The 25066-nt window shown below is 41.9% G+C and overlaps 2 protein-coding genes across 4 annotated transcripts in view; one reads left to right on the top strand and one right to left on the bottom strand.

The window, feature by feature from the left end:
- ABCA4 (ATP binding cassette subfamily A member 4) overlaps window positions 1-25066 on the top strand; it is a 92085-nt gene that overhangs the window by 65096 nt on the left and 1923 nt on the right. The window contains exons 21-48 of the mRNA XM_088673148.1: window positions 992-1131; window positions 1939-2076; window positions 2648-2841; window positions 4551-4641; window positions 5483-5688; window positions 5984-6032; window positions 6675-6901; window positions 8482-8606; window positions 9655-9753; window positions 10971-11160; window positions 12686-12780; window positions 13789-13821; window positions 14118-14223; window positions 14340-14414; window positions 15158-15327; window positions 16034-16211; window positions 17317-17432; window positions 18447-18594; window positions 19075-19198; window positions 19744-19873; window positions 20277-20397; window positions 21021-21083; window positions 21178-21284; window positions 21746-21887; window positions 22371-22505; window positions 23164-23267; window positions 24118-24210; window positions 24339-24588. Of these exons, the coding sequence (XP_088529274.1) occupies window positions 992-1131; window positions 1939-2076; window positions 2648-2841; window positions 4551-4641; window positions 5483-5688; window positions 5984-6032; window positions 6675-6901; window positions 8482-8606; window positions 9655-9753; window positions 10971-11160; window positions 12686-12780; window positions 13789-13821; window positions 14118-14223; window positions 14340-14414; window positions 15158-15327; window positions 16034-16211; window positions 17317-17432; window positions 18447-18594; window positions 19075-19198; window positions 19744-19873; window positions 20277-20397; window positions 21021-21083; window positions 21178-21284; window positions 21746-21887; window positions 22371-22505; window positions 23164-23267; window positions 24118-24210; window positions 24339-24588 (3649 nt within the window). The remainder of the gene's footprint in view (window positions 1-991; window positions 1132-1938; window positions 2077-2647; window positions 2842-4550; window positions 4642-5482; window positions 5689-5983; window positions 6033-6674; window positions 6902-8481; window positions 8607-9654; window positions 9754-10970; window positions 11161-12685; window positions 12781-13788; window positions 13822-14117; window positions 14224-14339; window positions 14415-15157; window positions 15328-16033; window positions 16212-17316; window positions 17433-18446; window positions 18595-19074; window positions 19199-19743; window positions 19874-20276; window positions 20398-21020; window positions 21084-21177; window positions 21285-21745; window positions 21888-22370; window positions 22506-23163; window positions 23268-24117; window positions 24211-24338; window positions 24589-25066) is intronic.
- The window catches only part of LOC118088377 (very-long-chain enoyl-CoA reductase-like), a 57532-nt gene continuing 44036 nt past the window's right edge, over window positions 11571-25066 (bottom strand). For 2 of the 3 annotated variants that reach the window (XR_015950788.1, XR_015950789.1), the window contains 2 exons: window positions 15236-15399; window positions 11571-13324 (listed from right to left, as the gene is read on the bottom strand). Coding sequence is in view for 1 of the 3 variants with exons in the window: in XM_088673147.1 (XP_088529273.1) it covers window positions 15370-15399 (30 nt within the window). In the remaining 2 variants the exon portion in view is untranslated. Of the gene's footprint in view, window positions 15400-25066 lie in introns of all 3 variants that reach the window. The other variant, XM_088673147.1, reaches the window with a different exon arrangement.

Here is a 25066-nt window from a genome sequence, read left to right as displayed (position 1 = left end):
TCCTAGCAGACAGACATTGCTACAAGCAACCCCAACATGAAAGTGTGCTTGTGTTAGTTTTGCTCTGTAATGATTATTTAGGCTTTAGTTAGGACCATAATTCACACTCGTGCAAATGAACTTGGGCAAAAAGTCAACACTGACACTCAAAAGGATTACATCATTCTGCAACTCAGAGTCAAGTTTGTGGGTGTTTGTTACCATTTTGAGAGAAGAGAACAGCCAATCCCTTTTGAACCTGCAAAACTTTTTCTATGATGATGTTGCTTTTCTAGCAGACTGTTACTTCTTCTCCCCTTCACAAAATCTTCTAGGTTGTAGACCAGGCATCCCCAAACTGTGGCCCTCCAGATGTTTTGGCCTACAACTCCCATGATCCCTAGCTAACAGGACCAGTGGTTGGGGAAGTTGGGAATTGTAGTCCAAAACAAATGGAGGGCCCAAGTTTGGGGATGCATGCTGTAGACAGAAGTAAGTGGTTGGAGAAAAGCATAGCTCTGACATTATAGTACTGTATTCCCTTTTCTCTTATGTTACCTCTGGATAAACAAGGTTTGCAGGCTTCTGAAACGCTTCAGAAACCTTCAGAGAGCCAGTGTGGTGTAGTGGTTAAGAGCGGTAGACTTGTAATCTGGTGAACTGGGTTTGCATCTCCGCTCCTCCACATGCAGCTACTGGGTGACGTTGGGCTAGTCACACTTCTTTGATCTCTCAGCCTCACTCACCTCAAAGAGTGTTCGTTGTGGGGGAGGAAGGGAAAGGAGAATGTTAGCCGCTTTAAGAGTCCTTCGGGTAGTGATAAAGCGGGATATCAAATCCAAACTCTTCCTCCTTCTTCTTTGCACCAGATGAGCTTACAGCAGAGGCCTCTCTGTCAAACTGGCTTCAGTTCTCTGTGGGTGAAAGCTTTTGCGCCGTTTCTACAGTATAATAGTGCAACATGCTTTGTCTCTTTTGGCCAACTTAAAACAGCACTGTTTCTTTTCTATAGCCTTACAGTTGCAGAACACATCCTGTTTTATGCCCAGCTAAAAGGGAGAACCAGAGAGGAGGCAGAACTGGAAATGGAAATGATGCTGGAAGACATAGGCCTTCCACATAAAAGGAATGAAGAGGCTCAAAACTTATCAGGTATCCAAAGGTTTGAACCCGCAAAGTCCTGTGTGCCTTTTGAGCTCCTGAACATTAACCATTCACTGCTGCCTCTGTGGGCAGAGTTAGATGCTCTGTTTAACCTCACCCATGTTCATCCCAGCACATATTGGCAAAATTGTAGTAAAAGTACAGTAAAAAGTAGAACAATGTATGATTAAATAGCTGATATTTTTGCACCTTTTAGTGGCGTGATAAGCCCACCACCCGATGAAGCTACAACACTCTATTTTTTAACAGGATCTTCCCCACATATGGTTTTGTTCACTGATACATAATAAAGGAATATTCTCCCTCTGTGACTGCATGGTGTTTGCTTATCCTAAGGCTGAAAAGGATGTGATGCTCACACGGTTCAAGCCATTCCTGAGACTGGGATATTCTATACTCAGATATCTAATGTATCTGAAGGATTGAAGAAACGTGCTTTTGCTTTGAACCTATTTTGCATTTTGATGTTCTTTGTTGCTTTCTTTGTCAGCTGCTTTGAGTTATTTTATATGGTAAAGCAGAATATAGCTTTTTAAGAAATCCTAGAGCAACAGCAGTGCTTTGCCTGTTGTATCAGAATCAGCCAGGAGTCTTGTGGCACCTTGCAGTCTTAACGCATTTATTGCGGCATAAGCTTTTAAGTGGTCTCTGGTCTACAAAAAGCTTATCCCACATTTAACATGTTAGCCTTAAAGTGCTAAATCATCTGTTACATTAAATATTTGCTTGTTGCTTGTTGAGGAGCAGTCTCTTTCCTCTAAGCTGACTCTAGCTGCTCTCTCTTGTTTTTCTTAGGTGGCATGCAGCGAAAGCTGTCCGTCGCCATTGCGTTTGTAGGCGAAGCAAAAGTGGTTGTCCTAGACGAACCCACCTCAGGAGTTGATCCGTATTCCAGACGATCCATTTGGGACCTCCTGCTGAAGTATCGTTCAGGTAATTTTGTCCTAAGAAAACTTGGTTTGGTTTTTTTCTTTAAAATCTTTTAATAGCATTCCCTTGTTTCAAAGCTTCTTGATGATATAAAGATAGCAGTCTCTCTGCGTGTGTATACACGGAAAACGACCATGGATTTCAGACGAAGCAGACTGTGCTTGATCTCTCACTGTCTAAGGCTGCAATTTGTGCTCCATCTACCTGCTAATAATTATACATTCTTTCTGAAGACCTATGAAGTAATCTTCCCATTCAAATGAAAAGGCAGCAAAGATTGACAGATTATAGGCTCTGCATATGTGGTGCACTGAGTATCTGTTTTGGCTAAATTCAGCAGATTAGTTGTTGATTGTGAGTAGCGGTGACAATGCTTAGATTGGGGGGTTTTTTCCCCCGCCTTGGGTGGGCGGAATTTACCCAAGCTTTACACAAGTTGTCCCATGTTATTGACTGTCAAGCTTTTGCATGCTAAACTCCCTAAGGTTATTAAGTAATGTCTGGTTATATAATAGACAAGAGGCCTGCAGCCAGTGTTTTCACAGGTAATTTACTATTTTTTGGTCCCATTTAGGGAGAACCATCATTCTGTCTACTCACCACATGGATGAGGCAGACATCCTTGGCGACCGGGTTGCTATTATTTCCCAGGGAAGGCTACACTGCTCAGGATCCCCTGTTTTCCTAAAGAATTCCTTTGGTACAGGCTTCTATCTCACCTTAGTCCGTAAGATGAAAAACATCCAAGACACTGGAGGAAAGGAGGCTGTAAGTGTTTGGCACCATTTTGCACAAGTAACCTTGTAAGCATTATTCATCCTCCAATATTCAAATACAAATACAATACATTGTGAGTGGCATTTTATTTGTATACATTCTACTTAAGGGGGGGGAGAACAAGAGGCACCTTGATTAATCAGGGACAGGTAACTGACCTTTCCTGTCTGTGATTGTTCAGAATTCTCTCCAGCTCCGCACCCTTTAAGGTTTGCCAGTGAGCTTCTGCAATTCCTACTCCATTGACACCATAGAACGCAGGGCAGTTGAGTGGAAGGGCCTCTAATGTTGGGACAGAAAAAATGGGTAACAAATTGGGTGGAGTGGGGAAACTGAAAATAAGGAGATGAGAATATACTGAAAATGACCATGGAACTCTAACTCAGAGTTTTCAAAACCTAAAAGTCTAAAATAAAGAACAAGAAATGCTATGATGAAACAGGTCCAGGATCTGAAAGTACCTATGTGTAAACCAGAAGCTGTTTCTGAGCAATAAAACAACTTACTTTTCTTTGTAATGTATTGGTTGTTAACGGTGATTAATTAATCAACTGTGTTAGCTGGTTTAATATATCAAAAAAAGAAATCTCATTCACGTTAGTTAGACCCTACAGTGAATGACAGCCTGCATCTCCTCAAATAATTTTGCATTCCCAAAATGATAAGGGGGGCGGGGTTCCCTGTATGAGGAAAGGTTGCAGCATTTGATATTTTTTTAGTTTAGAGAAAGGCAAGTGCAGTGGTACCTCGGTTTACGAACAGCCCTGTTTAAGGAACTGTTTGGTTTACGAACTCTGCAAAACCGGAAGTAGTGTCCTGGTTTGCGAACTTTACCTTGGTCTACGAATGGAAGCCAAATGGTGGAAGGGAACCAGTGGCGGGAGGCCTCATTAGGGAAAGCGCACCTCAGTTTAAGAACAGTTTTGGTTTAAGAACGGACTTCAGGAACAGATTAAGTTCATAAACCGAGGTACCACTGTAAGATATATTTATAAGATTATGCATGCCATAGATGAATTGGATAGAGAAAAAATTTTCTCCACCACTTATGACACTAGAAGTCATGGACATGTAGTGAAGAGGAAGGTTGGAAGATACAGGACAGAAATAAGGAGAGCACTTAATTAAAGAGTGCCACAGGTAACAGGGGTGGCCAGGAATTTGGATGGCTTAAAAAAAAAATGATAAGATGAATTCATGGAGGATAAAGCTATCAGTGGTTGGGCAAAATGGGCCATTGGCCTGATCCAGCCGGCTTGTCTTGTGTTCTCATGTCCTCACTCATAATCAAGAACAGCATACAATGCAGTACCACTTGAAGGCAAGGGTTACACAAGCCCTTGTTATTCTCTGTATGTATTTGTTTTTCCCTCTTAAGGTTTATAGCTCACCTTTCCACCATTGTCCGCGAGGTAACTTTAACGATTGCATGTGACTTACGATAGGGCAGCCTTGAAATGCAAAATACAAGGAACACTATAAAAGGCATGCCTACGAAATTGCCAACTCCCAGGAACTCCCAGCATCAGTATCAAGCAGCTCCCAAGAATAGCTGGTTCAACAAAGGTTGAAAAGAATTATTTGGAAAACCTGATCAGCAATCATTCCTGATAAACACTGTACTTAGCGTCTATTATGACCACATTGAAGCTGATATGACTTGTCCCTCGTTCACCTTCCTCTTGCTTATCTGATTTTAGACCTCTTGCAGCCTGGGATCCAAATGCTCATGTTCCTGCTCCAGCTGTGTGCCCACAAACAAAGCCGAAACTGTGGAACAGGAACTGGATGGTGAGAACAGGGTTTGGCTGACTTGTTCGTTGCACAACATTATGATAATGTTTATTGGGTTACTTATACCTTCATGGGCCATAACTATGTTAACTAAATGGAGCATCCATGTTCAGAGGCAGCTGGGACAAACAAACCAGGAAGGGCATTCATCCCTTGCTTGTGCCCCCTTTAAGAGGCCTCTCTGAGATGTCATCCTCGGAAACAGGATTCTAGGTGGATCCTACTTCAGACCCAGGGGAGGTCTTCCTGTGTTTTTCTTTATACTGTGCAGGGGTGCCAAAGAATAAAATATTGGGGGGGGGAGGTAAGTCCTGCCTCACATAATAAATCACAAGATGCAGCATGCACACACCATTCAAATGACAATGCCCATCAACTCTGGGGGGCCCTGGCTCCCTCAAATATTTTATTGAGGGGGGCAAAGGGACCTTGGCTCCAAGGAGTTGGCTCCTATGGTGATTACAGTCTCTAGTAAGCCTCTACAAGTACTGTGTATCTTGGGAGGACAGCCTTTCCTAACTGGCTTGCTGAAATTCAAACAACCGTTGATCCAGTATGGTGTAGTGATCAGAGGGTCAGACTAGGATGTGGGAGACCAGGGCTCAAATCTTCACTCATTTATGAAGCTTATTGGATGACCATATTCCAGCCATACCTTCAAGGACTAACCTGCATCACATGGTTATTACGAGGATAAAATGGGAAGGGGGAGAAGAACCATGGAAGGCACCTTCAACTCCTTTGGGGAAAGATGGGTTATATAGGCCGGAAGCAAGTAAATACATAAAAAAGCAATTCGCCATTCATTTTTTCCAAACTGTGTTCTGCCTTTTCGCAGGTGACGTGAATGAACTAAATGAACTGATCCACCACCATGTTCCGGAAGCCAAGTTAATAGAAAGTATTGGTCAGGAACTTATCTATCTTCTACCCAGTAAGAATTTCAAACAGCGAGCGTATGCAAGTCTCTTCAGGGAATTGGAGGAAACCCTGGCGGATGTGGGACTCAGCAGTTTTGGGATCTCCGACACGCCCCTTGAAGAGGTTGTTAACTTTGTGGGGTGTTGTCTCTCTCTGTCCCTCCCATATTTTCTTTCATAATTTTTGGTGGACGTTTATACCCCAGCAGTAGTAAGATTTTTGTAAATATTATGTGTGTCTCCGAGTTCTTAAGAGGACAAGAATCCTATCTGGATTTATAGGGAGCTAATGGTACAGTAGGTTCTACTGTATTCCAGTAAATTCAAGCTTTTCACCGATGTTACTGTGGGGCAGAGGGAAGAGGATGCTCAAAGACCCTCATACCCCCACAGAACATATTTATGCATCTGTCTTGCAGGTTTTCTTGAAGGTTACAGCAGAGGCTGATCCTGGAATACATAATACAGGTAAACCTCTCTTGTCATCTAGTACCTGAGGGTCATGCTAAAAAGTTGATTTAAATATCTGCCATATCTTAATAGACTACTGATTTGAAAACAAGAGCCACTAGTGTGGGGAAAGGGCTCTAGCTCAGTGGCAGAGCAACTGTAGAAAGTCCCAGCTCCATTCCCTAGAAGGATGCCTTCTTACATCCCTAGCCATTGGTAGGGTGAGAATAGGGAACTGCAGACCATTATTATCTTAAGCTATAGGTATGTTTTTCTAGAGGTTCCCAGGGTGGGGGTATTCTTCAACAATGGAAGGGTTAGTGAACCTATTTGAGCATCAGTTCTAGGCCCAGTGCGGCCATGCTTTTATTTTAGCCATAGCAACGCAAATCCAGAATCAAATAGATGTAGCTCATCAGCTCACAAACTGATGGGAAATGGGAGACCTGGACCAGTACAGTAAGCATTTGCTTAGTTTATTTTCTATTAGATCTGTAAACATTTCCTGCTGTAAGTGTAGTTGCGCTATTATCATGCAACTTTGGAAATGGTGTTTTCTAAAAGATCAAACCCTGGAGAAACTCAACAGTTTCATGAATGGCAAGGCAAAAAAATGTAAATGAAGGAATTGGCATGGCAACTTTGATCTGCAAACTTTAGGAGCTGCACAGCAGAACGGTGCTGCTGGACAAGAAGAGGGAGCCCACCAGACTGCTCCAGCGGCCAATGGCGCTTCTCGGATGCCTGTGGCACAGGAAGGGGATGGGAGCGGCGGGAAAGGATTGAGGCAGAACAAAGGTTGCCAACTTACCTTTCAGCAGATCAAAGCACTTTTCATCAAACGATTCCACCACAGTACACGTAGCTTAAAAGACTTCCTTGCTCAGGTATGTGCTCCTCCATTACAGTCACAATGGCTTCTTCCAGGCCCGTGTGGGGTGGGGGGGCAGCCCAGTATACAGCCCCCATTTTTCAGAGGGCTAAGCTGACCAAGGGCCCTGCCCCCCCCCCCCGGTTTTTTTGTTTGAGTTTATAACTTTATTCTAACAAGACTCCCGCTCCAGGCCTCAGAAAAGCTCTGCACATGCCCGATTTCTTCCATATGGCATTCACAATTATACACACCTGCATTTATAACAGGCTTAAGGGGGGGGGAGAAGTACAATCTTATCGTAAAAACACCGCACTACATTTTATAAGCTTATCACTGGCTGTACTTAAAAAAATGCAACCTAATGAACCAGATCCCAACACGTTCTATCCAAATACAAATCAAATTAAGGCTGGCTTCTGTCAATTAATTTCATTGGGTGTATACAGTCTACAACAAATTATACCAGGTCTTCAGAATTACCCAGAGCAGCATACATATGTACTTCCAATAATTTGCTATTGACATCAGAGTGATGATATAAATTCTGCTATCAACTTGCTGTATATTTTAATAACAGCAGCCAAGAATGTAGCTGCTTTTGTTTTTAATATTAAGGTCTGGTGTCTGCTAATAGAAAATTGGCATTCCCAAGTAAGATTTAAGGCTTAAACAAAGCACTAAACAAGTGCTTCTCATAAACCACTGTAGCAGCAGGAATCGCTGCCACGCAGCTGATGTATTGGGTCTTGATAAGGCTCTAAATCTAGTGAATGCAAATCCTTGTCACCAAGTTTTGTAAACAAGGTACTAGAAATAAGGAAGGAGAAACGTTCAGGCTCATATAAACAGGAGAGCAGCCCTTCCAGGTAGAATACGATTGCAATAAAAGTAATCCCAAACTTATAGAACTGAGATTAAAGCAGCCTTTGCCAACTTGGTGCTTTCCAGATGTTTTGTACCACAACTATCATCCCCACTCCACACACTTGTAGTCCGAAGCAGCTGGAAGGCACACAAGGTTAGCTAAAGCTGCATTAAACGATGAGATCTTAGAACAGAGCTATCCACCTGAGTAGGTGGCCTATTGTCCTTTATTGTCAATGATGCATCCCATACAATTAAGAAAACAATACACTTCTGTAAGAGAAACCCAATTTTGCAAGTTCGATTTGGGTGGGGATTCTGGGGAACAAGGTATCCAAATAGAGACAAAAACTGAGAACAAGTAGTACTGAAAACTCCAAGTAATCCATATATGCGGAGAGGCTGTAGCTCTGGCAGATCACATTGATTTGGGTGCAAAAGGTCCCATTGTAAACCATACTGAGCTTGATGGAGCAGTGGTCTGACTTGTGAAGAGGGGTCTTCCTATGTTCCTACATTATTATAATCTCTAGTTTCTGAGCTATTCACATATGCTGTTATTCTCTTTAAATTTGGGAGGATTAAAGAAAAACTCTTATTCTTTGATGTATGATGTGTAGTGTTATCAGACCTTTGTGGATTTCCAGCACAAATGTCCACTGTCGGTATGCTTGTGTGTTATCTGAGTGGTACTTAAAATACCACTGACATTTTCCATATTGCCTGCAGATTGTTCTACCTGCTAGCTTTGTGCTGCTGGCTCTGATACTTACAGTAATCATTCCTCCATTTGGTGAATACCCCAGTTTAACTCTCCACCCTTGGATCTATGGGCACCAGTTCACTTTCTTCAGGTCAGAGAAGACCTTCCTCGCTCGTTCCTAGATAGCACTTGTGGTGCCTTGTTGCTGAGTGGATTCTAGTTCCCTGCTGCTTCATTCCGGTTTAAATCATGCAAATGTAGTCTGTAGTTAGCTGCTGAAGTCGTTCTCAGACTTTCTCAGATCATGACTTATCTTTTCTCCCAGCCTATATTTTGCATCTTCCTCCTGGCTAGCTAGTGTCATGTTTATGGCATAACAATATTGCACTGCACTACCTTCTAGGATTGATGCTAGCCAATTCAGTAGACCCATTAAAATGCCATGTGTATAACTTCTGCTTTGTTTGAGATACTTTGGCTTCTGTGTAATGAAAACAAGACACTGGGTTTGCTGCTCGGTATTTTTCTTTTTCTGTCCATCCATATTGCTCTAAATAGCTAAGTGGTGCAGTGTCAAAAATATGCAGATAGGTGATGTCTGGGTGAATGTGGATGCTTGTCACTTATGGCCGGTTTGGATAACCTCAAACATGGAAAAACCTGTGGGCACACACACCATATTGATGTATGTCATTTGTATACATGTGTGTGCTCCATTTCCATAATTTTCCAACCTGGAAAGCAGGATGGAAAGATTGCATAAAACCGACACAAAATACATACAATTTTTAAATGCTTGTATCACACAATGACATGTACATAGTATTTTCAGGTTTGAGACATTAGACTATATGGAAAATGTGTGGATAACTAGGAGATACAGATGGACAAGGTACAGCACAGGGAATTATCTCTCCGACACAAAAACTATTGCCTTCTTGTTAGCAAGGAATGCATGTGTGTGTGGTTTTCACCTTGCATTTAGAAATCAATGCCTTGGTCATGGGTCAAAAATGCCCTTGTCCTTTCTGTAATCCTTTTACACTTAGTATGCCTTATCCTATAATGGGTGGTTGATCATTAACATATCCTGTGGCTTGACCCTACCTGTGTGATCAGCAGATTTTCATTCACCACTGTCTTCTTGCTTCTGCAGTCAGCATCTTTTTATAACCTTAAATCTCATCCAATCTCATTAGCAATGAGCAGCCTGGCAGCGAGCAGATGGTTCCTCTTATTGACGCCTTCTTAAATAAACCGGGATTTGGAAATCGCTGCTTAAAGAGAGAGACCCTTCAGTAAGTCACTTTGTTCTCTCTACTAATCTAATCCATTCTATTGCAGGGTGGCATCAGTAGTGCTTGAAACAGTAGTGAACTGGCTTCAGAAGTTTCCTAGCCAGTGAAAATCTCCGAGAATGCTGTTGTCACCAGTGACAAAACTGGGGATTGTGTCTGTTGGTTTAATTATTCTATTTCCAAATTTGTAAACTGCTTTTCACCATAGAAGGTCACAAAGTGGTTTACAGAACAATCACGAAATAAATTCATCAATCAAATGAGGTTACAGGGAACTAGTCAGAGGGCCTTCTTGGTAGTGGCTCCTGCCCTGTGGAACACCCTCCCATCAGATGTCAAAGAGGGGCCTTTCTGATCTCAGCTGTAAGGGAGTTCCACAGTCAGGCCCACAATTGAATGCATGTCTCCTGTGCTGTGTAGAGAAACACAGCAAAGCACCCCAAATTTAAGAGAATAAAAATATGAAATACAAAGAAAGTAAAGGTTCTGTGTCAGGGGGTGCTCCACACATGGGTTGCCTCGACAATATCTATTGGTGTCCACAATAGCTCCATTAATGTCAAAATGTGTCCTTTGCTCAAAAAGCTTGAGAATCCCTGGCCTAGATGTGCCCCAAATGGGTTTACTAGTGACAAGTATGGGCTTGTAGTATAAATAGCCCTTTAGTTACAGGATAGGTGATTAGGACTGGGCGATGTATTGATACACCGTCCAAAATTGGTTTGAAGTCCACATTGTGGTAATGGTTTCGTAACACTGGACATGGCGATGTATCGCAAATCACAATGTGTGCGTGTACTATGTAAAAAATCATGATATGGGAAAAATCGTGAAGCCAGTCATCACTTCTCTCATGATTCTATACAATAACAGTTGCAACAATATTTTAAAAGTAAAAATGGATCCGTTTTAGACTCCTAAGTAGTAGCAGTTGCCAGAACATTACCCCATTCACCTCTACGTAACTCCATCCTTGTTTCAGACATCGTGGTATACTGTACTGCGATGTTTAGCTGGTGTTGAAGTTGAAAACCTGACATCGCTCAGCCCTATACCTGATACATGGAGTTGGGTTTGTAATGTGTTTAAGGAAACTGCTCCTTTTTAATGGTTGGTACTGTAAAGGCGAGATATATAATTGCAAGTTTTCCAAGATCTAGCATGGCCCGTTTGGTATTAACATTGCTAATGAGATCATCTGTGTTCTTGTCTCCTAGGAACTACCCTTGCGTTAATACATCAACTGCCTGGAGGACACCAGCGGTCCCTTATAACATAGATGCCCTTTTCCAAACTAATATGTGGCATCCCCAGAACCCCTCACCATCCTGCAAATGCAGTACTCGGAAGAAACTCACCATGCTACCTGAGTGCCCTTTGGGAGCTGGAGGACTTCCTCCCCCACAGGTAAGAAAGACTGCTTGGTTGCCATTTGCCTGTTTGAAGCACTGTGGTTGCCACTGAATTGCTTTCAGGTGGATCGAAAGTGTGCTAAAACACACACACATACACTTAAATTTTTTTGCATTTGCAATACATTTGTGTTACTTTCCATAATTTGCTTCACTTACTCAGTTTGTCAGTTGTAGTATTTGACCATCTTGGAAGGATTGCTATAGTGGAAATGAGCATGTGGGGATATGGGGAACCACAGTAGAAGGGCAGCAGCTATGAGATTTTAAAAAGTTTGAGACACTCCTTTGGGGAACATGCAGGTTTCTTTCGGCCACTTTTCTGTAACCCAAAGCTGATTCCCCAAAGAACCCAGTTTTGCACCAAATTCTACAGTACGCTACATAGCATATATTGAAAACATATAGAGAAAACCCTTTTAATACATGAAGGAGTGATTCACAAGTAAATTGTACATGGATGTTAAGGGAGTTTAGTATCCTTATATAATTCTGGTTCAAATGTAACATTAAACCATGGTTGTCAACAAGCCATTGTGAGCCTCGGGTCTGTATCCAGCTAGCTCTTCTTATGTAATTCAGTTACACCTTTTGTAACAAGCTTATTATGGATTTGCTTTTTGTGGAGTTGATCCAATGTGCTTGTGAAATGCAGCTTGGATCTGGGAGACCCGAGCTCAAATCCTGTTCAGCTTTTGTGGGCTCACCTTTGGAGTATGTCCCAAGCTTTCTACCTCAATGCCCTGATCTGTTAAAACAGAGGTTTGCCTCTCACGGTGGTTGTAAAGATAATTTAGATAAGTAATATTACTTTTAATAGTTAAGCTGCAAGAGATTCATTTGTTAATAATCTTGTTCGGCAACTGCCAAACTGAACATGGAGGTTTCATTATCTGCTTTCCCCCCAGAAAACAGGGCTGTGCAGAATTTTTTTTTTCACAACGCTCTTCTTGAAATAGCTTGTTGGTCATATTTTGTTACTTTGGAAAAACCCTCATGCATAGCTTCATTTGTCTTCTAATGAAGGGTAGTGCTGCCACTCTGTGGTTAAATTCATATACTACGTGAATGGGTTGGGTTTTTTTTTGCTAGCTACAGAGTTGTTTCTTGTCTTTTATTTCCCCCAAAGCTGTAATGACACTAGTTCACAATTGAGAAAGATTCATTGCTAGGGTATCGAGTGTCATTTGCATTCATTTTTAGGGTGAGGTTTATCAAATCTTACAAATATTTTGGCAGCCTTCAGTGAAACTTGCCTGGCTTTTGATTGCAAATCGCTGGTATTTTATCTGATCTGAAATCAAGATATAGAAAAAGACCAGAAGTTCCTCTTGAAATTTCAAGTAGAGTCAGGGCAGTTCTAATTTCAGCAGAGGAGCCATTTCTCACTGTAAATCAAAATTAGCAATCACTGCTGTGTGACCCCTTTCCGTGCCTGCCTCTCTGATCTGCCAAATTCTAAACATGAGGGGTTTAAGAGCTGCTTCCTTAATCCATTTGTCCTTTTTTTTGCCTTTTAGAGAGTTCAGCGTAGCACAGAAATTCTTCAGGATCTCACTCATCGAAATATTTCCGATTTCCTGGTGAAAACCTATCCGACCCTCATAAGAAGCAGGTTGGAAACTTCTTTTTTTACAAATCCGTGGCAGCTTGTATAGACTGAGGCTCTAAACAATTACCTTGAAATGGTTTGAAGTGTTTTGAATACCCAGCCCACTGTTCAATACTCCATTCATTAGGGCACTGAATAAAATAACTGTGGTTTATAATATCAGCCCCAACTAGTGGTCAGGGTTGATGGGAGTTGTAGTCCGACAGTATTTGGAGGGCCACAGCTTAACCATCCCTGGTTTGTGTGCATGCAGCAAACCCATTGCTTCCAATGAATTTTGCTGCTCCTAACTCTGCACAAGATTGGGTTGTAAGGGCAATCCATGTTATACACAAATATGTTTAATGAAGCCCCAACAGCTTTGTTTTTGCTTTTTATTAAAACAGCTTTGGTGTTGTGATTGCTCTTGCCACTGTTCCTGTTCAGCAACACAGCTTTTCAAGCTTCGTTATGCACACTTAGAATTGGAATGGACCCAAGGGTCATCTAGTGCAATCCCCCTGCAATGCAGGAATCTCAGCTAAGTCGACAGATGTCCATCCAAAGTCTGTACAGAAAAAGCATAGAACAGGTGTACATGCATAGGCTATCTCTGGGCAATCCATCTGTACTTGTACAAGGAGGTCAGTTTAAGGAATGGTGGTCAGGAACAGTGATAAGAGGGTGAGATCACTCGTCATCCAAGTAAAGATTAGACATTCTTGTTAAGTCACATTCAGCAGCATCCAACGAAGTACTTCCACTTGCGCAATGGAACTTCCCCTCCCTCTCCTCCCTGCCCATGTGTCCTCCCCAAATCTGGTCCAAGAGTTGTGGAGAAACCCAGAACAAATTTAGCTTGGTGCTGGGAGAGGGGGGGGGGAATTCCATTGCACAGCCAAATGTCCTTGCGCTTTGAAAAAACTCTTATTGAGTACAGCCCATTATCCCCAGATGTTTTATTCAGCAGTTCCCTGAATCTGAAAGAACCTGGCTCTGTGTGGAATATAATATTTTCATTTTCTTTTGCAGTTTGATGAGCAAATACTGGGTCAATGAGAAAAGGTAGGAAGGCACTGTAGGTTTTCTGTTGAATTTTGAAGCCTAAAGACTTTGCTAAAGCGTAACAGATAGCATATGACTAACCTAGTTGTGTTGCGCCTGAGATGCTCTATGGGTGGTTTAGAGAAAAATATGTTATATGGTTTATAATTATATTCCATGCTCAACATTGAGTAATGTACTTCTTTTCTGTAAGAAAGACACATTTATTCTTAAGGGAATGTTCAGTATGTCAATCTATTCAAAGAAAGATGGGGTTCTCCATAACCAACTGATGGTCATGTCCTCTTGTGTTTTAGGTATGGTGGAATCTCCATTGGAGGAAAACTTCCAGTACTGCATGTCACTGGAGAGCAGATTGTTGATTTTCTGAGAGATCTTGGTCAGATGATGAACATAACAGGGGTAAGCAAAGATTGTTCTGATTTTATGCAATCGTAAGCTCCCCCCACCCCATGTCTATAGGCATTAAAGTATGTTTACACTGCAGAAAAATTTAGCGCTTGCTTTCTGCTATTTAGGGTGAAGCAACAACGACTGCCTCGAAAGAAATGGCAAATTTTCTTAAGTACATGGAAACTGAATATAATATTAAGGTATTTTTTATATTTAAGACTAAACCTTTCAATGTTTAGAAGCACTATATCAGGGATTGGGAACCTGTGTCCCTACCAATGATGTTGCATTTCAACTCCCATTTTCCCTGACCACCAGCCCTGCTGCCTGTGGCTGATGGGAGTTGTAGTCCCAGCATCTGGAGGGCCACAGGTTTCCCATCCCTGCACTATGGGATCCTGCAAAACCTAAGGCTTATCAACACTTCCTCTTGTCCCACTGCTTTCCCACGAGGGGAAACTGCTCTTTAATGCTCAGTCGGAGCAAATGGCAATTCGGGCTTCCTCCAGGTAGACATTTGCTCCAATTGAGCACTAAAGAGTGAGGTTTCCCTGGGAAAGGAGTGGGGCAAGTGGAAAACCACTTGAACCCATTGCTTCCTAGGCATGGGACAAGAGGAGCCCCTAGTCAAAAAGAGACACATTTTCCCTTTCCTGGCATTTAACATTCACACCCAAGGGAACAGTGGATTTGTTGTATTACCTTTAACTGAAAAGAAAGAAAGAAATCCTATTTAAGATGTGAAAAAGAGGTTGCTTTTTAGAGGGAAAGGCAAGAATGATATTTTGGGACGAATGCTACATGTTTCAAGACATATGAAGTACCACCCCAGCAAAGTTCTGAAATCTTGACCCATTTCCACTTATATAGCCAGGTGGTGAAATAAAGAAGAGGCAGAACTTGCACTGCTCAAGTTGCTAATGAGCTAACTTCCTCTGCCCAGGTGTGGTTTAACAACAAAGGCTGGCATGCCATGGTCAGTTTTCTCAACATAGCCAACAATGCAATCCTGAGAGCCAACCTGCAGACTGGCAAAGATCCCGAGGAGTACGGCATAACTGCTATCAATCATCCACTGAACCTCACGAAGGAGCAGCTCTCTGAAGTCACTGTGTAAGCAAGAAAAGTTTGCTGATCTGTTTCCCTCCCTTCTTGCTAGCATGGACACTGTGACTTGGAATGTGCCTGTATGAAAGATAAAAATATTTATGATACTTTCACTAAGTATAGTACAGAAATCAAGCTACTGTTTAATTTACCTGAAGTGAGAACCTGTCCTTTCATTTAGCAACAGGTTTAGGATGAACAGAAGACAGAGGGTGCTTTCAGGTGGGAGTTTATTGTGGAATTGGTGTTGCTCATGTATGCAGGGGTTTCTCCCGGTGTCATCAAATGCCAGCCCATACTTTTTTTTTTACATTTAATCTATATTTCCTCTCATTTAAAAATACGGTAATCTGTTTTTCACCTAGATTCACTGCTGGTGTGGCAACCCAATGGCACATTTTAAAAGTTATTTCTGGGTGGGCAGGTTTGTCACATATGTAGTGATGTTTTGATAAGTGCTCTCGAACATTACACCTCTACTTCTGTTTTTTCAACGGTGTGCATCCTAGTCATGTTGTTTCTGGCTGCTTAGATGATGTGAGGGGGCTTATATCCACCACTTGCCACATGCTTAGAGATCTGAGATCTTGAGAGAACCTCAGAGACTGTGGTGACAGTATGTACATCAAGGTGTTGTTGTTGGTTTTTAAAACAATAATAATAATACAACTCTTGATCATTAGCTGCCCCCCGTCTACTTTTCTCACTGCAGGCTAACCACTTCGGTAGATGCTGTTGTTGCCATCTGTGTGATCTTTGCCATGTCTTTCATCCCAGCAAGCTTTGTCTTATACCTTATCCAAGAACGGATGACAAAAGCCAAGCACCTCCAGTTCATCAGCGGTGTGAGGCCTTCTGTTTACTGGTTTACTAATTTCCTTTGGGACATTGTAAGTAGCCAATGGACGTGATGTAAGAAAGTACAGAGGAGGCCCACAGTTCAGTGGTAGTGCATGCAAAATGTTGTAGGTTCAATCCCTGGCATCTCCAGGTAGGGCTAAGATATACCCCTATTTGAAATCCTGGAGAGCTGCTGCCAGCCAGTGTAGACAGTACTGAGCTAGACAGAGCAATCGTCTGACTGTTCCTTATATATATGTCACATATGTTGTTGAATGGACTCCAATAAGCCCAGTAAAATACTGTACTGTCATGCAGCCTTTCTGCAAAACATTGTTGCAGCAGACACCCAGCTCTTTCTAATCAGACAAAATCATCCCAATCCATATGTCATATTATTTACCTTGAAGTGGTAAATTTAAATTTTCATTGTGATTTATGCAGTTGTCTGATGTTGACTCGTACCACTGATTCACCTAGATTCAATGCAGCAATCCCCAGCAATGCCACAAGATTCTTTACTGTAGGTGTCAGAGCCATTCTAGCACTTATCCATAAAAAATGCTTTGCCCATTATGGACAGTGCAGCCAACCCCCGGCCTGGGAGCCTTAAGCAATTTTTTTTTTCTAGGCCCCTAAGATGCTGCCAAGTTTGGTGGTGGTGGCAAAAAGGAGAAGAAATAAAAGTAAGCACAGTGCTGAAACGAATCACCCTCTTCCTCATTCCTAAAGTCAGCCATTTGATAAGGAGGTGATAGCTCAGTTAGCTGATCTGCAAATGATCAGCTGGAAAGGGGGCCTGTGTGCATGTGTGAAGGAGTATGGGGTTGCCACACCTCAAGGTTCGTCAAGGGTGAATGCAGCCCATCAGAGCAACAATGATTAGCCAACCCTGATATGCACATACGACTCTTTCTGCCACCTTATTTTTAAAGAAGACCCAACAAAAATATTCCAAACTCAAGTATTCATGATATAATATGCTGATTGGTGGTTGTTGTTGTCATTCCCTGTTTTACCAGAATAATATACACAGTAGAAGCATCCTGGAAAATATTGGAAAAGCTGGTACAAAATTTGGGGATATGGATCCAAATGATTTCCAGGTGTTTTGTTTGTTTGTAATGAGTTTTCATTTTCTACGCCTTGTGCCAGGTGAATTATGCAGTGAGTGCTGGCTTGGTAGTGGGAATATTCATTGGTTTCAAAAAGAAAGCATACACATCCCCAAGCAACCTTCCTGCACTTATCACCTTGCTGCTTCTATATGGGTAAGTAATCACATTAATTCTTAACAAGGCCAGACACATTCAAAATATGGGTGTCTGTTGTATTGAGTGGGTGCTTGTTTCATTTATTTAAATACCAGCTTATACTTTTCAGAAACAAAGTCTCAAGGAGGTTTACAACCTATCTTAAAAGCAACAACTGAAGCATTACAGAATATCAAGATAAAATATTACAGATGAAGGTCAAACATAAAATACAGAGTCAAAGTGGCCTAATTTTTTAAAAAAGTATTCCCTTAAAAATCACCTGAAAAAATGCAATAAACTTCCACGAAACAGCATTGTTAGTAACTAGAAATAACTTTGATAGTAACACAATATGTTATGTGGAAATTCTTTGCTAGGCAAGTGTTTGCATCACAAGTCAATTATTTCCAATGGAATAAGGAGTATATTCCTATGTGTGAATAAGTGATTTTTTTGCATGTCAAGTGGGTAGATAGTGGGGAATCTGCATGTATATCCTTAGCTAATCTTAAACATACAAGCCTCACTCTCAACCATACAGATGACTAATCCCAAGCCAACAAGTTATTAAAATAGCAAATGTTGGATCTACAAAAATGCATAGCAGCATCTAGCATAATTTACAACTCCATCGCCTGCTCTTGGATGTGACCACCCAGACTCTCACTCAGGCAACCAAAACACAATTCCGAGGACCACCCAATAATACATCACTCACTGCCTCCTACCAGGTAATACATTCTGCAGTACAAAATTAAAGGGGAAGTGCCCTCATAGGGACCCCAAAAGGTCTGCATTGCACCAGCCGTCTTCTTGAAGGCAAGTCAGTTAGCTACAGGTGTTAACACACTCATTCTCTGGAATCAACTGCCTAGCAGGGCACCCAGGAAGAGGGTGGGCAAGGAATGACCTCTTCCCTATCCCAGGATCTCTCACCACTGGCAAAATAAAAAAGCAGAGAAGGTCAGACAAGATTTGTTCACCAAGCAGATAATTTATTACCCCACTTTTTGCTGTTTTTGCATGCAGATGGGCCATAATTCCGATGATGTACCCATTGTCCTGCTTCTTCAGCATCCCAAGCACTGCCTACGTTGCCTTGTCTTGCATTAACCTCTTCATTGGTATCAACAGTAGTGCCATTACATTTGTCCTGGAGCTCTTTGAGAACAACCCAGTGAGTGACTTTTCGTCATAAACATTATTTGACAAGAGTACTGTACTTTTTAACCTATGATCCAGCAAGGGTATCTATGTGTGCCATGTCAGATATTGGTAGAAACAGTTGCTGAAACTGCCACGAACCTTTTGCTATCTATGAGCCTCTCTGCTGTGGCCAGTGTAAGATGTTTAGAAATCCTAAAGGGGGGTTGGCAAAAGGAGCATCCACTTTTATGAGTCCACTTTAATCCAGTAGCACTGGATAAAGGGGTGGGGGCATTCATCTGCCACCTAAATTTCCTGTTTGGTACATCCCAACTGCACATCCTCATTTACCCGGAACTTACTGCATCCTATTTCACTTGCCAATAAAAGCTGGTAAAGTAAAGAATGGTGTAGCCTTTTCATCCCAACTCCCAACGTTTTCTTAAATTATAAATAACTCTTGAGTAAATCTGGATAGCACTAGCATATTGTGTATTTCTGTTTCTTGCAGGTTCTGCTGCAGTTCAATAAAACACTGAAAAATATCCTGTTAGTCTTTCCTCATTTCTGCCTGGGTCGTGGACTCATTGACTTAGCCATGAACCAAGCTGTGACTGATGTGTATGCTCGGTTTGGTAAGTACAGACGGAACGTGGAATTATTCTGTTTCGCCCCACGCCCAAGTATGCTTTTGAACATCGAGATGGCCCTTTCAGAACTTAACATATGCCCTGGAGGGGGTAGGGAGGATGCAGAACTTTGATCCAGTCCACATTTAAAGGGCATACCTAATTTTCACTTTCCGAAAGAAAATGCCAATTAAAACACAGCCAGACTTTGAAATTCTGAATCTAGTGAAAATAAAACAATGTATTATATCATCTATTAGGCAAACTGCATACAAAATTATGTGCAATTGGCCCTTCTAAAAACAATAGATTATTCTATTTCTCTATCTGAGGCAGCATAACTGAGGTGAGTTGTGTGGGTTGTTTTTTTTAAAGGTACCAGCATAGCATATTCATAGCACCTAGAGAAATTGCAAAATAGTTCATTGATAATGGTAAAATAAAGTCTTCTTTGTATTTGAAAACAATTACTTCAAACAATTACTGCCGATGAAGCACACTGTATATTTTGGTAGTAATTCAGCTTGATTTTGGTTGGTTTCATCTCTAAGGGGAAGAACGTGTCTTGAACCCATTTCACTGGGATTATGCTGGAAAAAACATGGTTGCCATGGCAGTACAGGGCGTCGTCTATTTTGTTCTGAATCTTCTGTCGCAACATAGTTTCTTCTCTTCAGTATGGTATGTTGGAAAACTCTTGGCCTGGAAAGGTCTTGTATGTATGAAATTTGTTAGTTTTAATGATGTGTCTGGCTTAAAAAGTACAGTGGAACCTCGTGTTATGCACCGTCCTCCTTGTGAATGCTGCAGGTTACGAGCTCCGCTAACCCGGAAGTAGATGCCCCTTGTTGCGAACTTTGTCCCAGGATGTGAGTGGAAGTCGTGCGCCGGCAGCGCAGCAGGCGCCATTAGCGAAAGCGTGCCTCATGTTTTGAGCGGTTTCAGGTTACAAACGCATCTCCAGAACAAATTATGTTTGTAACCGGAGGTACCACTGTACTGTTTTGAGTGTGGGATGTGTGTTTCAATGAAGGCTGCTTTTCACACCTGGACCGAATTGTAAACTTGTTCTGTCTGTCTTCAGGTTTGCCCAAAACACGATGATGCCCATTATGGATGAAGATGAGGATGTTGCAGAGGAAAGGCAACGAATCATGAATGGAGGCGGCAAAATGGATATTTTGAAATTGCAAGAACTGACCAAGGTAATCTTCCAGGCAGTGTTTCAAAATGCGTGTTTGCTTTACTTTTATCTTGGAAATGGAAGACAGTATGCCCAGCATGAATCCTCTCTTTGTTTGGGGCTGTGGCATCCTGGACCTTTTCCTTGACATTTGATCATCAGTCTGAAGTTGCTTGCATCCCTTGGAACATCTGGAATGTATTATTTTCCTTCCTGTTACTCCATTGTTGAAGATCTAACACATAACTGTAAAGCATGATTTTACTGGCTTTCTGTTGACACTGCCTCCGAATCACTTCTTGCAGCTTCCATTTACTGTACTTCATTAGCTATGAAAAATGTGAAGAATATTTATGCAAACAAAAAGTTGATGTTTGCACAAAAATCTGTTTTTTCTCTTGATAAGACTTATTCACCTTGACATCCACTTCAGTAAGATTCTTAAATTTTTGGAGACCATATCTATGTTTTTAGCAGTTTTTACCTAAGACCTATCTTATTTAACTTTGCTGATGGTATGTTCATTTCTATTGTTGTGCCCTCTTGTCCCTGTAAGCAGTAGATGCCAAGTTCCGATATATTCCTTCAGCTGTAGATTTCATAGGAGAGATTATTATTTTTAAAAAATTCCTCCTCTTATTCTAGATTTATGCAGGTAGACACACACCAGCAGTGGACAGACTCTGTGTTGGCATTCGTCCTGGAGAGGTGGGTTGTGAATCAACTTTGTATGGCCTTTTGAAGCGATTCACTTTTACAACCTTCTGGAATTAACAAAGTGTGTGATTACTTTAAAATTCAGTGCTTCGGTCTCTTGGGTGTGAATGGAGCTGGCAAGACAACAACATTCAAAATGCTGACTGGAGACACTCAAGTAACATCTGGAGATGCTGTAGTTGCCGGTCACAGGTATGTTGTGAAAAATGCCAGAAGGGGTCAGCCCAGCCCAGTGAACAATGAAATTATTTATTTACGTAGTAAAATTTACATGCTGCTGGATTGTAGAAATAAAAACACCCTCTGAGTAACTGCCATTGCACTGCCAGTTAGCAATATTTCCCTGTTCTATGGCTGAGGGCAGGAGAAAAAGACACACACACACACACACACACACACACACACACACAGAAAGTGTTTTTGGTGGCTGGAGAGGGAAGTAGGCTCACCCAACACCTCTGGCTTCTACAAGATGCACGTGGCCTGAGCTGAGCTTGTTTTGGTTTCTTTCCCCTATCCTACATGGCAGAAATGGAATAAAACTGGAGATATTGTGAATAGCTCACTGTATGTTAGCATGCGTTTCTTCTTAACTACATGGCAACTCCTGTTCTGTGCAATTTATCTTATAATGGCGGGTTTTCTTCCTTCAGCATATTGACTCACATATTTGATGTTCATCAAAACATGGGCTACTGCCCACAGTTCGATGCGATTGATGACCTGCTCACAGGGAGAGAGCACTTGCGTCTTTATGCCAACCTGCGTGGTGTCCCAGCAGCAGAAGTTGAGAGGGTAAGGACAAATTCTTCTTCAACGTTCAATTTTTTAAAAAGAAGTATGATGCTTTTAAAAAACCAAAAACAAACCATGATTGCTGATCAGTCAAGAGTTGTTTATATATTCTTTGAACTTCATCCCAAAATATCCAGGCCCAAAAGGGAGTTAAGCATGTTGTTAGATCCCTGGGCGGCTCTTTGATGTACATGCACATTCTTATCTATGTTGCGGTACAGATATGCATTCACCCCTGTGAAAGTTGCCACTCTGGCTAGTCACACCACCTTGCTGCCGCTGTTTCCATGTGCAAATAATTCTGCCAATCTGCAGTGTTTTCTGGCATTACCAATGCATAATAAGAGTTCTTGTGTGGGTCCTGGAGAATTAACCCAATAACTGCATTCCTTAATAGACTCTGCTCCCATCATAGACTGGATTGAGCCTGTTGTGTTTTAAGTAAGTATCAGCCCTTTGACCACCTTTATTCCTTCTCCACAGGTTGCAGAGTGGGGAATTCAGAAGCTTGGTCTCCTGGTGTATGCAGATCAGTTGGCAGGCACATACAGCGGTGGGAACAAGCGCAAGCTCTCCACTGCCATTGCGCTGATAGGCTGCCCTCCTTTAGTCCTACTGGTAAGTCACTTTGTGGCAAGGAGGCCAGGTAGTTGGCAAATGAGCCTCTTTAGATGAAGGAAATTCTGTAAGGTTGTGGAAAACTCCAGTTGGACACACTGGTGTGCAAATTATTTTACTTCTAAAACTAATTTCTATGTCACCATGTTGTAAGATATCAGGACGGTGCACAACACACTATTAAAAACAACACCAATTTCTCTGAGAAACACCCCAAACAGTGCCAAACTCCAATTGTGTTTTCTTGCCTGGGGTGGTGCTTTGCAAAAGTTAGTGCCCTGCTTTTCTTGCTGCCCTCTGCTGAACCACCGGTAGTATACCCTTCTCAAATGGTGTTTCTGATATTTTTGGAAAGTTAAGTTGCACTTTCCCCCCAAATTAAATTTGGGGGCATGTTTCATCCTAACACCTGAAAAAGTGTATTTTTAGAATGTGCAAGAATACTAAAATGCAAACCTGAGCCTTGCAGGAGTATGAAAAATAAAATTAAAAGGTGCATTTGTCCTTCCCTCACTGAGCTCCAAATAGCACTAACAAAGCTCCTGTTCCAGGCTGACTGGAGCCCTTAGCAGGAAATGCTGTTGGGTTATGTATAGGGCATATGCTGCAATATTTTGTTGAGGGTACCCACATCATTATCATCATCCACATCTCACAGGATGAACCAACTACAGGAATGGACCCTCAGTCCCGACGCTTCTTATGGAACTCAATTGTCAGTGTGATCAGAGACGGAAGAGCTGTGGTCCTTACATCACACAGGTAATACAAACCTCCCCATGTAAAATCAGTATGGGAATCTAACACTCTTTAAAAAAAATACTTGCCACTGTTGTAAACCTTCAGAGAAAGCATGTGATACAGTTCAGTACAGCAATGTACTACTTCAGTTTGCAGGTGGAAATCTACCATTTCCCCTATCATAGATAAAGACCACACATTTGGAAAGTTAAAAATGGTTAACTTTACAAATTCTCTGAAGGTCAGATTCATGTGCTTTTTCATACAGCAGTCAGAAAATGCAGGTAGCAAAACTTCGGTTAGTTCCAAAGTGGTGAAAGTTCCTAAATTATTTGTATAGAAATACAAGGATGGCTTTGTAAAAAACAAAAAACCATACAGTTTAAGCTTGGAGCAACCTCTTTTCAGACCTCTTTACATACTGGAGTTCACGTGGCAGACTGAGGGAAACAAGACTTTCCTCCCAAGGAGACAGAGCAACTTAGCTAAGCCTGGCAGGACCGCTTACTCTGTCTATGGCATTAACCTCTTCGTGAATTAATTAGACTTAAGCGTGCTGGTTATACAGGCACTCTCCATTAGCATGGGGGTTGCGTTCCAAGGCACCGTGCGTGTCAGTCTGCCCCCTTGCAGTGCTGAAACCAGGACATGTGCCGTGAATGTGCACAAATGGGGAATTGCCTGTATGAGGCTGGTTATCCCACAAATGTTAAGGGCTCTCTCTAGACCCCTATCAGCAGCAAGCCTGCAATAATGGCTGAGCATCCTGACAAGCCAAAGTTGCGACGCAATGGAGCATTTACTGGCTGGGGTCAATACGAATAAGTGGGACTACAGGCCTTTTTTACATCAAGCTTTCTCTCTTTACAAGCATGGAAGAATGTGAGGCGCTCTGCACACGTCTAGCCATCATGGTTAAGGGAACCTTCAAATGCCTAGGCACCATCCAACATCTCAAGTACAAGTAAGCTGATGATTCATTTTTTTATGTTTATTGATTGATTTAGTGTAATTCAGTGTAGTTGATGGATGATTATTATTTACTGGGGTAGTAAATCCGTCACTTCATAAACCATAGGTATTATTTCACAGATACGGAGATGGCTACATTATCAGCATGAAAATAAAGCCCTCTAAACCCGGATTGCCTCCAGACCTGAGCCTAGCTGAACACTTCATAGAAGTGAACTTCCCTGGCAGCATACAGAGGGAAAAGCACCATAACATGCTCCAGTACCAAATATGCACCTACTCGCTGGCCAAGATCTTCCGGCTGATTCTCTCCAACAAGGACAACCTGAATATTGAAGAATACTCTGTCACACAAACCACCTTGGATCAGGTAAGAAAAAAATATGGTGAAAATGGGGATGGACGGACATCCCCAACTCAACAAATGCAGGCCCTCCGCCACTTAGAACCCCACCCCCCCAATGCCTAGTATGTTTTAGTAACAGGCAATTCTTTCTAAAAGGCTGTGTGCTTCTAGATCCATTCATCTGAGAGTAGAGAGTGGCATTGAGTGAGGAAAGTGTTGATTTAAAGAGGAGATAATGGTGGTCAGTCATTTTCAGTAGAACCAACCTTTGCAGACCAATTATACTAATTAAGGTGATGCACTTGTCATAAGAATGGCCTTCGCTTCACAAGACATGGCTTTTCCTTTGCAGAACAAAATGATCCATTTCTTTCTCACAAAAACCCTTACGTGTATTTAATGTGTGCTTTTTGAATGTTCTTGTTAGTACGAAGGAGGCTTATTTCTGCACACGTTGTATGAGAATTGCCTTGTCAATCACGCCACGTCTGCCAGGTCAGCC

The sequence above is a fragment of the Zootoca vivipara genome, chromosome 7 (assembly GCF_965207765.1).
Source record: "Zootoca vivipara chromosome 7, rZooViv2.hap1.1, whole genome shotgun sequence".
NCBI lineage: Eukaryota > Metazoa > Chordata > Lepidosauria > Squamata > Lacertidae > Zootoca > Zootoca vivipara.
This window is presented reverse-complemented; position numbering and strand designations above follow the sequence as displayed.